We start from the raw sequence: 16,535 nt of genomic DNA on the forward strand, positions 1-16,535 counted from the left end.
TATCTACCTTTGACCTCATAGCCATGCGCAGAGCACTTGTTATTTACAAATCAAAGTCTTAAACAACTTTGAATTTTTTTTATTATATTATTTAATATTTTAACGTATAGATAAGTACAATGAACTGACATACATGAAAAAATGAACGATGAGCTATGTGGCTACAACAACGCCAAACAATTGTACACGCCTCTCGCGTTTCCCAGAATTCGTTGCGTTCCGCAGATCGACCCAGCAGAAGAAGCACTAGCTAGTTTGCTAGTATTTCACTAGCTAACGTCACCTTTCTTAACACACAGCGGAGGAAATACCCAACTATTGAAAATGAAGGACGTTACCGGGTACCTCAAGCAACAGCAGAGCACCAACCCGGAGATGGCAGCAGAATGGCACATGCTGGAGGAATTCTACAACAAAAAGTGGAGTACATAATATGCTAGCCCCAAAGTGTTAGCTTGTGTTAGCACTTCCATTCAGATTGCACGCTGAGTCATGTGCAAGGCTATCGCTGTCTTAGCTAGCCCTGTGTTATCCATCGTTATTATGTTCCTTCATGATCATTAAGGACTATTTTTCGACTTTGATGGAAGGGTTCAACCTTGCTGAAACCAAAACACATGATCAGCTGTATTTCTAGCTGTCTATGATGGTGTCTCCAAGCGAAACAATACTGGCTGTCGCTCGCCTACCTTACTATGGAGAACAGCGTTTTATTTAACAATGTTTAGGGTTAAATTGACAAGAATCCGTTCAGATCAATTCAAGTATTAAAGTAAAGGACGAGTGAGCCTATTTCCCATGTAATACCGACGTCCTTCTGTCTAAAGGCAACTGGGTTGGCCAATTCCGTAGTTTTAGGGTTTACCCAATTTGACAAAGTGTTTATGATTATTTAGATGAATGTAGGCATGATTGCTTAATGGCATTCCCTGGCAAAGAAGTTAACACCAGGGCATGGTTTATTTTGGTTTCTTGTGTGCCAGTGTAGGCCGAGAGTAGTCCTATAACTATTCTCTTACCGTCACCATAGTGTGCTAATTGTACTCATTGTCTTTATTTTCAATGACAGGTTGTGGCATCAGCTGACTCTGAAGTTGACCGACTTCGTGAAAGATCCTTGCTTTAAAACGGGGGATGGTCTTATACAGGTAACTAAACAACATTGTAATAATACAATGGGCTCATCATACAGTATTTGTTTACCGTGTGATTCAAAATAATAGTCCCAAGAAACATTAATTTATACAGATTTCCGCCATTTTTTTACTTGTATATACAGCACTTTATTACAAGTAAATAACATGAACATATTGTAAACTTAGATTTTATATTTTTCTTTTCCAGCTTTATGACAATTTCTTGAGTGACTTCGAACACAGGTATGGTAAATGAGGCAATAAACCCCAAAAATATACAGTATACAGTATAACAACCATTATTGGCTCAATTTTGTCAGTTCTTTTTATGGATAATTATTTTTGCTAAACTAGTTGTTTAATCTCAACAGAATCAATCCATTGTCGTTAATGGAGATCATACTCTTTGTTGCCCGACAGATGAAAGGTGAGGGGATCTTAACACACTGATGATGGCTTTTTAGAAAATATTTTTTGATACTCCGTCAAGAATTTAACAAATGTGTTTATTTTCAGATCCTAAAGAGGCCATCACTTTCCTTGAGAAGACCAGGGAAAAGGTAAGCAGACTTGCCGAATGATGGACTGAAATACACATACAATACAACACACATACATGGACATCTCTACTCCTCACAAAGTAGAAAACGCATTTAATAAACCACCATGTCCAGGTTAAGAGCAGCGAGGAGGCTGTCATCCTCTGCAAGACGACTATCGGCAGTCTAAAACTGGAGATCAACGACCTTCCAGCCACAAAGGTAAAGCACAGGTCTAAACTGAGTTTCAGGAGGTTGCACAATGTCACTAATGCCTTTTTTCTTTTAATGAAATCTTTATTTCAAGATACAAATGAAAAGGCTAAAGTTTGACATCTGTTAAATAATAATATACAAAAAAACACATTATACCTAGTATATACATACTTGCAAATACAGATACAGAGAAGTGTATAGACAAAAAGAGAGAAGAAAATACAAAAAAAGACAAGAAATAATAAATAACAGGACAGCTAGGGAAATTATCCCATGGTTCCAAACACCCAGCCAGATGTTAAATTTGGCAACAACTAATGCCTTTTGAAAAACTCAATTGTTTCTCTTCTCCCTTCTAGAAAATCATCGAGGAGGTGGAGGAAATCCTCAACAACTTGCCAGGAGTGACCTCTGTCCACGGCCGCTTTTATGATCTGTCTAGCAAATACTACCGCATCATTGGCAACCACGCCTCCTACTACAAGGATGCCCTCCGCTACCTCGGCTGTGTGGACATCAAGGACCTGCCAGGTGAGGTCCAGAAGGGCCCAGAAGGGCCTGTTGTAGGGCTGAACGATCCATGAAATTCAAACCGACATCGCAATGTAATAGAACACGATGAGCAAATCGCAAAGGCTTTTTTAACTGTTACTGACTGGAGATCAGTAAGGTTCGTATTTATTTTATTTTTACAATTCAATAGTTAAAGATGTTATATCAATTCATGCATCAATTCATCTCAACATATAGGCCTGGCCTATGTTGACTGTTTTCTGCTTCCAATGTTGTGTTGGTCATACTATAGAATGATTTATGGCTTGTTCAGTGAATAATACAGAATATAAAAAGAGAAAAAATAATTGCATACTAATTCGCAATCGCAATATTGGTCAAAATAATTGCAATTGGATTATTTCCTCAAATGGTTCAGCCCTACCCTGTTGTATGTGTATAATATCGCCGTTGGTGTGTGGACTCCTTCGAATGCTAACCTCGATTCAACAGAAACGGAGAAGCAAGAGAGAGCGTTCACGCTGGGACTGGCCGGACTCTTGGGAGAGGGGGTTTACAACTTTGGAGAGTTGGTAGGTTTAATTGCACCCATCGGTCAGATGGTTTCTGCATGGTTAAGGACATTTAGGAATCGAGTCGCTGAATACATTGTTCCATATCTGTGCAGCTGATGCATCCTGTACTGGAGTCCCTACGGAGCACGGACAAGCAGTGGCTCATAGACACGCTCTATGCCTTCAATGGGGGCAATGTGGAGAAGTTCCAGAGCTTCAAGTCTGCCTGGGGCGCGCAGGTAATTCATTTTTCACATCAATGTTCAATGCTAATGATAGGACATTATTATGGATAAATGAATATGGGTATTTATTCTCCGGTTAAAATGCAACTCTTTATTTCAATCAATGCACTAACATGGACGTTGATGTTATTCGTTTTGCATATGGATTTATATAAAGAATTGGGAACATTAGATACAATTATTTCCTACCAAATAAACATTATGAAATATTTTTATGTCAAATCAGGTCAGTTGGTTTAAATCATCAGGTAGCTTAATGTACAAGTAATGTATATAACAATATCAGCATTTTGTTTTTCTCCAAACACGGTCGGAAATCTAAGTTCATCATAAACTACTTTCAGCAATGGTTTTAATTTGGATTGTGGGACGGTGAAGCAGTTGTTTATTCATTTTTTTCTCTTTTCCAGCCTGACCTGGCAACAAACGAGTCCAAGTTGATGCAGAAGATCCAGCTGCTCTGTGTGATGGAGGTACAATAAATCTGAACATGAGCAATGGAAGAGCGCTGGCAGTGCCCACAATTTCACTTTACACAGCCATCGTCCTTAAAATGTTCTGTGTAACACAAAAAATAATCCCTTTTCAGATGACCTTTACCCGCCCAGCCACCAACAGGCAGCTGACCTTCGCTGAAATTGGTCAGAGTGCCAAAATCCCAGTCAATGAGGTCGGTCAAGTAGTATTTCAACTTTAAATGTTGTAAATCTGTTCTAAACTTCATAGAAATAAATAGTCTTTGTGAGATATGGTGCTGGAATAGGTTACACCTGTGTGAATCTAGACCCTATTGATGGTCAATGGTCTTGGTGTTCACTAACTACGGCAGTCAGAATAAACCCTATTTGGCATAGTTACACTTCAACCTGTGGTGTCTGTGTGCTGATTCCCTGCAGGTGGAGCTTCTGGTGATGAAGGCTCTCTCTGTGGGCCTTATCAAAGGCAACATCGATGAGGTGGACCAGAAGGTCCAGATGACCTGGGTACAGCCAAGAGTACTGGATGTACAGCAGGTAAACATCTGCTTTTTTCTCATATACATTTAGTGAGTGGGGTGCATGTTCTTGTGCAATATTTGCATTTTTAACGTCCTTCAGGAGCTTTCCCAGGATTGTAAAATGTAGACATTTTCCTTTCTTCAAAAGTATACAAATCTAACAATACTGGCTTTATAGCATTTACTTTCACATGAGTGGAAAAAATGGCATAACTACTTGTAAACAACAAATTTAAAAAGGCTGCGGTTAAATTTGGGTCCAGCATTAGTCTACAAAAATACATTTTCGTATTTTACACATCCCAGCCTAGGGAAAGCTTATGAATACGAGTTAAATACGAAAGTCACCCTACTGAATAACCCTCTGAGTAATTCCCCATCCTGGTGGAGAATATTCTTTCTAATGGCTCTTCCAGTGATGTTATGGAGGAGGGTAGGCTGGACTCGTGCACAATTAGACATGCCTCACGCCACAAGGTGCTCCATAGGGGGCTGGTGTCATCATAATAATAGCTGCCTAAGATACAGAGGCTCCTTTGGGAGTGAGCTGCAACTGTGTGGCCAGATTAGGCTGTCAGCTTGGTTGTGGATATTAGTTGTGAAGGCATTTTCAACTGTAAGCAGAACCCTTGCAATTGTTACTTTCATGTTTTCACACGCCAAAGCAACACCCCCCCCCAATTCCTCTATTTGACTTCTATGTATAATTAAAGCCTGTACGTACTGTGTCTGCATTTTAATTGTGCAGTGAGTTACCATCTGCTTTGCGAGCAGCAACAGATGTTGCACTAGTAATTTGGTGAAGTCAAAGTTGCCGTTGCCGTAGCAAACCGATCTTCCTTTCCAAGGATTGATGACCCGATACATCTACTGGTTTTAATCAACCCTCACATTTTGGCACGCCATTTCAGATCAAGGGCATGAAGGAGCGACTGGACTTCTGGTGTGGCGACGTCAAGAACATGGCCATGTTGGTGGAGCAACAGGCCCACGACATCCTCACCTAAGGGAGTCGTAAGGCTCAGCCCTTTTTTTTCCTCTTTTGCTACAGTTATTTATACTTGTATCAAAAAGGAACTGTCTCTGTTTATTCCCCTGATAGGTGGAAGGTCGCATCCAGTTATTTCATTTTTGTATTTTCATCTTCTTCTTTTTTTTTGGCTGTACGCATTCATATCCAAACATTTAATTGAACTGTACACTGTATTTTACAAATAATGACTGGTCTGAACAAAATCCTAAATAAATAACTTTAAATAGTTTTCAGAAAATGAGTCAAATATTTTTTATATTTGATTGGAAACCATGAAATGTGCCTCCCCATGTTTTGGTCTATGCATGTTTCCCAGTACTGACTGCTTACTATAGATTGTAAAATTACACTCTTGTACATTATAAATTGGTTCCAAAAATATTATTTGAATAAATATGAAATGTTATTACAATCCTTTAGTTATCCTCGACCCCATTGCTGTTCTGATTTAGGTTTTTATGTTCTTGTTCGACCTTGGATAAATCAAATCCATTACTACTAGCTATTAAAAATCGAGAGATCTATGTGGTATTCTGGAAATAGCTTCTTAAATATTCTCAAATTACCAAACTGCCTAATTTGACATACTTAAACATGAGGGTTGACACTATAATAGTCTAGTTTTCTTTTAGTCATCTTATTCTGAATAGGATTTAATTTCTGAGCATTGTTTATCAGTGTGCACATGTCTGCATCCTTGTGTATATGCAGGGTAGTTAAAATTGTTTCCACATTTGTCATTACTGCTTTGATATAAAATGCTAATCTGAGGAGTGAGATTCCTAACGGTGCATCCCTATTGAAACACAGAATAAAAAATATGTTATTTATATTCCAGGCCGTTGAAAGGTTTGTGAAATGTACTTTAAAAACTGGAAAACCAAGAAATCCTACACATTTGGGTCATAAATATAATAAAATGGTTTAAATGATTCATTTGACATCAAATTATCAATAGAGATAACAGAGTTATCTATATATGCTATTATGCTATTCCAGATCTTTCAGTTGTAAGATTTATAAGATATAAATCCTTCAGCAATTGTAATTATTCAGCAGTTAGCATCAGACTTACAGATTTACACAGATGCTTATATCCAAAGCGACTTACAATAAGTAATAGAGAAATACAGAAAAAGAAATAGAGAAGCAAATGCCAAACATCAGATGGCATTAAGACGTGTAACAGCATCATGCACTTTAACAGGAATTATTGACTAAAGTACTTTGAGTATGTATACACAGTACACATCTGGTTGAACAATTGAAAAAAAAAAAAAAAAGGGCTTCATCTTATTATATCTTGCACATTCATGCTGTTTTCAGTTGTACATAACTCATCATACAGTGCATTCCCTGATTGAGATGGAGTGCCATGAGCTCCGACAGATGGACAGTTCAATAACAAAGATTTCCAATACCATCACTTATCTTGTTTGCTTAAGATAGGCTCAGTGAAGGACCGTGCCTTTTTTAATGACATGATACAGCCCCCCCTCCCCCAACCATGGTCACAGGTTTGTGACATTAGAAAAACCAAAGGGCTGACTTTAATAAAACATGGGCAGGAAGGAAGATGTAGGTCATGGGCTGCATCTCCCGGTAAACTGGCTGATTTATGACAAGGAATCGGCGTCGCATCTCAGTAAATAACGTCCCAAGTGACGGCCACAGCTCACTGGTTTGCCTATGAAACCACAATTGAAAGGTGGACATCAATCCATCACGTGCCTTCTGATTGGCAAGAGATCGATAGACACACAGACTGCTAGTTATCAAGAAACACAATGCTGACTTCCTAAAAAAAATAAAATCTCAGCAAGGAGGAGTTTATAAAGGTGAGAGAGACAGAGTGAAATGAGGCTGGATAATTAGGAAAAGCAGGCAGTTTCTCCCAAAGGGGGTGAGGGAAGAGAGAGAGATAGATAGAGAGGGAGAGGAGAGAGGGAGAGAAGAAGAGAGAGGGAGAGAGCCGGCTGTAAACTCGTCCCTATCTCTTTAAGAGCAGAGAGAATGAGTGTATGTGTGGGGGAGGGGTATTGGCTGGGGTGGAACAGTCCTGTAATGAGCAGATTTTAGAGGGAGTGGGTGAGAGAGGTAGCAGAGAGAGAGAGAGAGAGAGAGTGAAGAGGAAAGGCACGGCGATAGAGAGAGGCAGAATATGAAAGAGCACAAACGATTTGATGGAAATGGGATATCTCGAGCATCCTGCTGCAGATGAGCACTAAAATGGAGAAGACAAAGGAAGGAGAAAGGGAATAATCGTACTGCTGCTTTTTTTTCCTCCTTCTTCTCTCTGCATCCTCATCTCCAGGGCAGAGTCTCTTCCTTAGATCACAGCACCACAGCAAAGAGGGAAAAAAAACAGGAGAAATTAAGAGGAACGCCAGGAATTATTGATAGTCATTTATTTCATGGCGTGCGTGTAAGGCACTGTGTGTGTTTGTGTTTTGTGTTTGCGTTTTTATGGATGCTGTGTGTTTGATAGCAGTCTGGATCGCCCGGATCGCTTGCTTCCAGGCCACGCTATAGACACATCCTCAACTTCTCTGCTACTCTCTCTCTCCCTCTGTATTTATTTGATGGCGTTGTACCGGTGTGGTACATCTTTGTCCAGCATCTCTGCCTCCACCTCTGTACGGTGGCACGCTAGCAAGTGTGGGGATACTGTTGTGTCTCGTTGAGCTGAGCCCGGTCACTGCTGCCCGCCACTGCCTCTGGGACCAGCCGAAAAAGCCTAGGCCTCGGATTGTCTGGAGCCTTCCGCTGCACGGCTAAGGTAACGGCTAGGTGATCCGCCCGGCTGCTAGGCTGCGAGGAGCAGGAGGAGGGTGGAGGAGTAAGTGGAGGAGAAGAAGGAGGAGGAGGAGGAGGAGGAGGTGGAGAGACACTCGGAGCCGGCGTGCCTATGGGAAATCGCTCGACCAACAGTTGCATCCGACACAGCCGCACACCCGACGGCCAGGCTTCTACCGCCGGCCCGACGTGAGGACGACGTGGCCCTCTCCCAGCCACAGGTACACAGCGCTCTCTGTGCCCGTCCACCGCCAAGCACGGGTGGATCTCCACAAGCAACGCCACGAGGAGGGTGGAGCGAGAGCTCCTCCGTGCGACCACATCCAAACAAGGCCTCCTCCCAGCCGGCTCTCTGTGTGTAGTCCAGGCCCTTCTTTTCTACACGTTCTGAGGATTTGCCTAGACCTGTTTCATGCATGTCCACTGGAGGCAGGTTTGACTTTGATGATGGGGGGTCGTACTGCGGGGGGTGGGAGCAGGGCAAGGCCCACGGCCGAGGGGTCTGCACGGGGCCCCAGGGCCAGGGGGAGTACGCGGGCGCCTGGAGCCACGGCTTTGAGGTGCTGGGCGTGTACACCTGGCCCAGCGGGAACAGCTACCAGGGCACCTGGGCGCAGGGGAAGCGCCATGGCGTCGGCGTGGAGAGCAAAGGGCGCTGGGATTACAGGGGCGAGTGGACGCAGGGCTTCAAGGGCCGCTACGGGCAGCTGGAGAGCGCGGCCAGCGGGGCCCGCTACGAGGGCACCTGGAGCAATGGCCTCCAGGATGGATACGGCACTGAAACCTACTCTGATGGAGGTAAGAGCCCCCAACCACACCTCAATGCCAAATAGCTAACTTGGCTATTGTACCCATCATTGGCAGCGATGGTTCGGCTGGAAGTTTGCGCTCCATCGCATCTATGACGAGAACCGATGAAAAAAGCTTATTGATAAAGGTTTCCTGCACCAGCTTTCCCCAAGCATGGTCTACTTCAACAATGCGTAGCACCATGGCAACTTATTAGACGCCACCTAGGATAGTAGAACCCTGGAAATATCTACTTTAAGTCCACTTCACAAAAAAATATGGCATGGCTAAACCAATTCGAATTTCAACTTCATAAATTTCTACATTTAATAATATAGGCTACAGGCTAGAAGTTGTATACATCAGAAGGTAATAAAGGGGGTGCAGGTAGAAAGCTCTACGGTGGAAACTACTGTGGACATTAGAGAAGGCGATGCACACCTGTTTTGTGTCAATTCCCACATGAAATCTCCCATTACCCACATCTATTCTCGTTTCTTTGAAACACTCGCTCCCCATGCACTATATATCACAGACGCCACTCTCTCCCAGTGCAACACAGAGACATCAAGTCAGTCCCACTCTTCTCTCTACCCCACCTGGATTACGCTTTGCAACGTCAGTGACGCCTATCTAGGCCGCCTATGGTAGCCGATGCGACTCCACTGCCTGCCTTCCCCAGGCGGTGGGGACGCGAGAGGAATATAGGGGGTCAATAAGTGATGCAGGGGACCATGGGAACAACAACACGGTATCTCGGTGCTGCATTGACGGAAAGCGTGTTTACCTGCGGTTGTAGCAGATTAACCTTAAGGCGACCGCCGCTGACATAGTTTGACATTTCTCCCAGTACCATCACTGAAAGAAGGCTAAACAAAAATTAACAGCGACAATGTTCATTGCCATGCTAGGCTACTTCCAACACAAATCTCATCAAAAAAAAAAGACTGCGTCACGCGACAGCGCCGCACTCAGCGCTCTCACGTGGAGGACGAGCGCCGACGGCTGGATTTAGCACGCACGAGTTGACACATTTTCCACAACCCAATAAATGTGGCGGGAATATAGTGCGGCCTCTCCACACAAAGTGTGCTTGTTATGTGACACACACACACACACACACACACACACACACACACACACACACACACACACACACACACACACACACACACACACAATCATACGGCAACGACAGCTTCCTGCGGCCTAACATGACCGATACAAGCCTTATAGCACCATGGATAGCTCCTTAGGTTAGACAGCAGACGGGCTGGTCGCGGTCCCTAAAACGCGGTAGAGGTGAGTCTAGAAAAGCAACCTCACCGTTGCTATTCTAGACACGCCTCTACCGCGTTTTGTGATCGTGTTTTGTGCCTCGTTTTGCCGACTTTCTTGTCTTAGACTGGGATAATGTAAGCAGAATCTGGAGGATACATAACAACAAGCTCAACATTGCCTGTTCGCAAAGCGCTTTTGAAGGATGAACGTTTTCCAGACTGAAGTAGGACATCAAGCTGCATGATATTCTGGAATATTCTAGATATATTAATGAGTTTGCCCTGCTTTACTATTCGCTCCTCTATGTAACATTGTGTGCATTGTAGCTGACATTGTTGATAATGTCCATAATAGCCGTTAATTGTATTATAATAAGTCAGCACAACGATGTTTATCTCATGCTTAATGATTCTAATTATATTAATAGGGGTTTGCTATTCATATTCTGCCATACTGCCAACAACGAGTAGCCCTAAAAATAAAAGATAACTAAAAGGATAATTAGTTCAGAGTGTGCCAATGAAAGGTTAATGGACATGGGCAATAGACAACACTAAACGATCATTAGTCAAAGTTAATTCGCCAAATAGTCATCAACGATTATTGTGTGTTATAAACAACAGTAGAAATCCTCCGATTTCATATAGAAAACTATGCTGTGGTATCATAGCAGTGTTGAGTTGGTATTGGGGGTCGTTTTCCCGAATTCCCTCATTTTAAATAACAATGACCTGATTTAAATTATGAATTCCCACAAAATGGATTTACTTATACATGCATCATCGCAAAGTGCATCAGTAGCTTCAGCAAAAGCATTTCCGTTAAATAATTTAAATAACCATGTATCATCTAAATACGTCAAGCAGTGTTTGTTTGTTTGTTCAACACAACATTTAACAACATTTGAACAGTCGACATAGCGATGCAAGCAGTATGTTTATAAAAGAGTCGTCTCATCATAAAGCTCAGTTTGGCGGGTGGAGTTTCACTGTCTTTGGGTACAATACTATACTGTGTGTCAGCAGGACATGGCAATTCTCTGTTTTGACAACCTAGAAAGGGTTTTGGCTTTCACTCACTGCAACAACCAGCTCATATCGGTGGATGGTACTGTACACCTGAGGCCAATGAATGAGGAGAGACAACAAACTGTGAGATCTGCTGTGTCAGTAAATTATCAAACTGAGCAAGCTCAGCACCGACCCCCAAGCCTTCTGCTGCCTGGAAGCAGCCTCTGGGACTCTTTACAGCATGTTGATTGCGCTTTTCCTTATATCTTTCATATTTTACAAACAGTATGCTGATACTAATGTTGACATCGTTTGTCAAATGGGATTTATATCCTTTCCTTTCCTTTCATTTTGTTTTTTCTTACTTCTCCTTCTTCGCCTTGCCTCTACTCTGTTACTTTCCTTACCCTTATGTTCCTTTCCGTATATCATTTTTATTTCCTTTTCTTTCTTGCCCTTCCCTGCCATGTTCTCTTTCTGTTCCTGACACCCAAGAACTTTAACTTTTCCCCCGGACAACACTTCACTAAAACCACCCTTTTTAAAAAAAAAAAAAAACAATCAACACATGGTACAGCTTATGTGGATGAACCTCGCCTCAGCTTCTAATGAGACAACACGCTGTCTGAACGTAGCATTTCTCTGAACTTGTTGTCGCTGTCCCTGCCCTCAGGAACCTACCAGGGCCAGTGGCTGGGAGGGATGCGGCACGGCTACGGCGTACGGCAGAGTGTGCCGTACGGAATGGCGGCGGTCATCCTCTTCCCACTGCGGACCTCTATAAACTCCCTCCGCTCCGAGCACAGCCACGGGCCTCCGGCCGCGCTGGAGGACGGCACCAACACTGCCACCACCCCCACAGACGGGGTGGCGGCAGTGTTGGCCGGCAGCCCTGTGGGTCGGGGAGGCTTCGCGCTGACCGCCCCGAGCGAGGCAGAGCGCCAGAGGAAGAGGAAGGGACGCTTCCGCCAGTCCATCCTGAGCGGGCTGAAGCTGCGGCGCTCGGAGTCCAAGAGCTCCCTGGCCAGTCAGCTCAGCAAGCAGAGCAGCTTCTGCAGCGAGGCGGGCATGAGCACGGTCAGCTCCGCCGCCTCCGACATCCACTCCAACGCCAGCGAGAACGAGCAGGGCGCCCCCGTGGACGCCACCGTCACAGAGACCTACACCGGGGATTGGCGGAGCGACCAGAGGGCCGGCTGGGGGATCAGCAGGCGCTCGGACGGCCTACATTACGAGGGCGAATGGGCGGCGAACAAGAGGCACGGCTACGGATGCACCACCTTCCCCGACGGTACCAAAGAGGAGGGCAAGTACAAGCAGAACGTCCTGGTGAGCGGAAAGCGCAAGAACCTGATTCCCTTGCGAGCGAGTAAAATCAGAGAGAAGGTCGACCGGGCCGTGGAGGCTGCAGAGAAGGGGTCAGACATCGCCAAGCAGAAGGCTGAGATCGCCATGTCTCGGTAAGAAAACATGAATTGAAGGCTTTGAAAGAGGTCTTTCTTTTTAGGTTGCATTGGTTTAGTCTAGGTTGTTTATTCTAACCATTGCATGATTGAAGATACAGTAGATGCAACTGTACAGCAAATGTCATTCAATGCGTTGCTCATTAATTCCTACTCGTAGGAATTTGAGACAACATTTTGTAATCTCATCATTTCATTTGGTTTGTAGCCTACCACAATCGTAATCAAAAATGATGCTGTTGCCTACATTTTGTATGATGATATTGGAAATCAAGCAATCTTAATTCAAGGAGAAACCATCTGTTACTTTTTAAGGATGAGCCACGCTCGCGGAAAGGCCGAGGCCGCTGAGGCTGTCGCCCAGAAGTCCTCAGAAGAATGTCGGCTTGCCCGGATCGCTGCAAAAGAGCTCTCTCCCTCCTTCCACATATATGGGAATGGTGAGTTCAATGGAGGAGGAGGACGATTCAAAATGTAGCCTTTAACTTATTATTTATTTCACCATGTCACAGTTGATTACTCTGCTTTATCAAAACATCAGATCATTCCAAGTAAAACCTAAAATCTGTAGTATAGAAGGCAATATGAAGGCTCCTAGAAAGGTCTAGACTAGATAAGTAGTAGCAAACTACGAATAGAAATGTTTGAATATGAATTGTAGTTAATTTTCTGAATAAGTTTCCTCCTTCAAATAAAAAAAACAGAGCCATTTAATGGCTATGTTACAAATATTTAAATCAAATAAGTGAACAGGAAGATAAAATGTGATGATTTCAGATTTATTTGCAGTCTTAATGGTCATCTATTTTCCAAATTAATTTCTGAATTAGTTAAATAATTAAAAAAAAAATTAAAATATCAAAAGAATATAATAGAATTTATACAAAACATGTTTTTTTTTATTAAAACAACCTTATTTGTATCACTATACAGCATTATATTCATAGCATTGAGATACACCTGGTCCCTTTATGGATATCACCCATGTAGAATTTGTGCACCCTTTATCATCTACTAACAATAAAGCATAATAATATACAATTTTAATACAATTAAAGTGTATGATTTTGTTAAACCATCTCCAACACATTCTTAATCTAACCGAGATTCCTTACTCAAGATCCAGTTTCAATGCCTTCTTACTCCTGTCCCTCTTCTTCTGATTAACATGCAGTGTGTATAATGTCCTCAGTGTGGACCACTGCCAAAACCCCTCATTGGTGCTATTCTCCCCCCGTTTTCCTGCTAGGGCTCGAATGTCAGCGGCCCAAGCACCAGGACGCCAAGGACAAAGACCACGAGGTCATCTCTACAGGAACAGACAGTCCTGAGCTCTGCACTCCGGACACCACACCGCCCGTTATAACACCTGATCTCAGCCCTGTGCTGAGCATTCCCGCCTCGCCCCCCTGCACCCCAGCCAAGCATAGCCACCGTCCCCGGAATGCCTGCTTCATGCGACAGAGCGCTGTGGACGACCAGAGCGGGGCGGAGATACAGGTGCTCGTGGAGGGACGGGGCATGGATCTTCACCGGGGCGGGGCTAACACCTGGACAGATGATATGTATCCGGAGAGGGGAGGCAGCAGTCGCTCCACCACACCCTCCCTTCTGGAGGAGCAAGAGGGCCAAATGAATGGCCACGAGCAAGCCCCTTTGACCAATCACAAACCACGGGAGAAGTCTGTATCCAATCACAAGTCCCGGGAGCACTCTTCTTCCTACAGAACGTGGGACCACTCTTCATCCAAACAAAAGCCCTCAAAGCATGCCTCTTCCAATCATAAGTCGCGGGAGTATTCCTCGTCTAACCACAAAACATGGGATCATTCCTCATCCAATCACAAGCCCTGCGAGCATGCTTCTTCCAATTACAAGCCACAGGTGCACATCTTATCCAATCACAAGGCCTTGGAGCATAACATGTCCAATCACAAGACTTCCGAGCATGCTTCTTCCAATCACAAGTCCCAAGATTATATCTGCTCTAATCACAATGCAAAGGACCACATCTCTTCCAGTTACAATCCCCGAGAGCACGCCTACTCCAACCACCACCCGCCAGAGCATGGCTACTCCAACCACCACCCAAAGCAACACGTCTCCTCCAACCACAAGCATAGCGAGCATGCATTGGTAGACGGCCTCCCCGGGGGCTGGACTGCGGAGAGCACCCTGAGGTGGAGCCCCGCCCACTCGCGCCTCACGGATCACGATGAAGAGAAGCTCAACGACTACACAGTGGACATGAGGCTGCAGTCTTCCGACTCCCGGGGCCTGGGCCAGGAGTCTCCCCCGCCAAAGAGCAACAGGCTGCGGTCCCGAGGCCTGCGGCCGGTGAGGGAGGGATCCATGGACTCGGTACAGATGCTGGACAACCTGAATGTGGGGGCGGAGCTTGAGGACTGGCCCCTGCACCGGGACCTCACCCTCTCGCCACCCCTGAAGTCCCAGCCCATTGCAGTGGAGCAGGAAGGAGAGCATCTCACCCTCAAATCAAACTCAGTGAGCAGTTACACTTTACAGGTTACACTCGTTTAGCGATGTAGCCCCTCATGTATCGCATTAGCGTGTGTCATGTGATGTGCTGAGCATTGTCCAGTTATGACGGCTTTTCAGGGATATTTTGCATTAGTATCGTGTGTGATTCTTGTGAACTAACCGCTTTTCTCTCTCCTTCTCCTTCTCCTAGGGCTCCAGCTCTATTCTGGTGGTTATGGTAATTTTACTCAATATCGGAGTAGCCATTCTTTTCATTCACTTCTTTATTTAAGCTTCTACAGGTACGATCTATAAGACTAAGACCTGTTACCTACAGTATACTATTATATTACATGCTGAGATGGACATCACGCCAATTCGACTGGAGCCCACCACCCATGTGACGGACATAGCGAAGCCTTTCTATTGTTGCTACTGGTCTTTTTACCTTTGTTGAAGCCCATTTGAGTTTTTCTATGGCGCCATGGTTTATTTGGAAAGGTATAAGCTCGGGACCATGGTGAAAGGTATTTGTTAAACGTCACAGGAACGCAAAGCGTGCAGCTTCAAAATAGTGTGGTGTAGTAGCATGCATGGGTGTTTATCACCCGCTGTAAAATGGAGCGACGACGACACAGACAGTCTCAACCATTTGTTTTCTACTCTAGAGAAGAACAGAGCACCCCATTGGCCCACCTACTGCTACTACCATCGAACAAAACCCCCTGCCTAAAGCATGGCAAACACACATCAACAATCCCTTTTTTGGCCTTTTACTCCTGTTGTCCCCTCCTTGCCCCACCAACCCATCCCTATTAGCACTATGCGCTACAGAACTATGCTGCAAGATTAGATCCATTTTAAAGGGCTCTGACATTATTTTGTTCTCTTTTTAACACAAAGTACATGAACACAAGCAAGCGTTGCATGAGGCTGTGTAGAATTTAAAAACTGCATTTTTCTATCCCTTTAACATTATTGTTATGGTCTTCGTTCAGAATTCAAATTTGTGGCACTTAATGTCTAGGCAACTGTTGACGTTGGTGCCATTTCACCCGCACAGTAGAATCACAGAATCTCAGATTGAAACTTCATTGATTAATTGCTGGTCATGGTGTTCTGTGGTGGCTCAGAGCCTTGAAGCTAATAGAAGTAGCTTCCTGGATTTATTGTCAATTAAGTGGAATTTATGTCAACCCCACCATTATTGCTTCTGCACACATCCATTTCTAATGCCACCCTCCCACATGCGCACACATGTACACAGTACACACATTTATGTACTAACATATAAAGGAGAATTCAGCCTTGCCCCTTTGTACAGCTTTGAGACTGTTATGTTATAACCACTAATTCTGATATATATGTGTATGTGTCATTATATTCAAGTTTGTTTTTGCAGTTTGCAAAACAGAGAGAATGCTGAGTGCCTCGTATTTACTCACTTTTATTTGTCTAAACTTAATTTAAACCCCCTCCTCC

The 16,535-nt window shown here is 44.0% G+C and overlaps 2 protein-coding genes across 3 annotated transcripts; both read left to right on the forward strand.

Annotated features, from left to right (window-relative positions):
- Nucleotides 1–229: 229 nt before the first annotated feature.
- On the forward strand, nucleotides 230–6,165 carry psmd13 (proteasome 26S subunit, non-ATPase 13). The gene is made up of 13 exons (XM_079736567.1): nucleotides 230–419; nucleotides 1,070–1,148; nucleotides 1,345–1,379; nucleotides 1,508–1,563; nucleotides 1,653–1,696; nucleotides 1,811–1,897; nucleotides 2,251–2,422; nucleotides 2,897–2,976; nucleotides 3,072–3,197; nucleotides 3,614–3,676; nucleotides 3,793–3,873; nucleotides 4,100–4,216; nucleotides 5,112–6,165. The coding sequence occupies exons 1-13, from the start codon at nucleotides 325–327 to the stop codon at nucleotides 5,205–5,207; spliced, it is 1,131 nt and encodes a 376-aa protein (XP_079592693.1). The 5' UTR covers nucleotides 230–324; the 3' UTR covers nucleotides 5,208–6,165.
- A 2,280-nt stretch (nucleotides 6,166–8,445) lies between these two features.
- jph3a (junctophilin 3a) lies at nucleotides 8,446–15,345 on the forward strand (the record flags this gene model as incomplete). Of its 2 annotated transcripts, none has more annotated exons than XM_079736851.1 (5): nucleotides 8,446–8,827; nucleotides 11,783–12,569; nucleotides 12,888–13,024; nucleotides 13,822–15,077; nucleotides 15,265–15,345. In XM_079736851.1, 5 exons carry the CDS (start codon nucleotides 8,446–8,448, stop codon nucleotides 15,343–15,345), a joined length of 2,643 nt encoding a protein of 880 aa, XP_079592977.1. The 2 variants fall into 2 exon arrangements, with proteins under 2 accessions (XP_079592977.1, XP_079592978.1); XM_079736852.1 differs by having other exon boundaries at nucleotides 12,888–13,012.
- Nucleotides 15,346–16,535: the final 1,190 nt, after the last annotated feature.

The sequence above is a fragment of the Pollachius pollachius genome (genome assembly GCF_949987615.1).
Source record: "Pollachius pollachius genome assembly, chromosome: 5".
NCBI classification, from domain to species: Eukaryota; Metazoa; Chordata; class Actinopteri; order Gadiformes; family Gadidae; genus Pollachius; species Pollachius pollachius.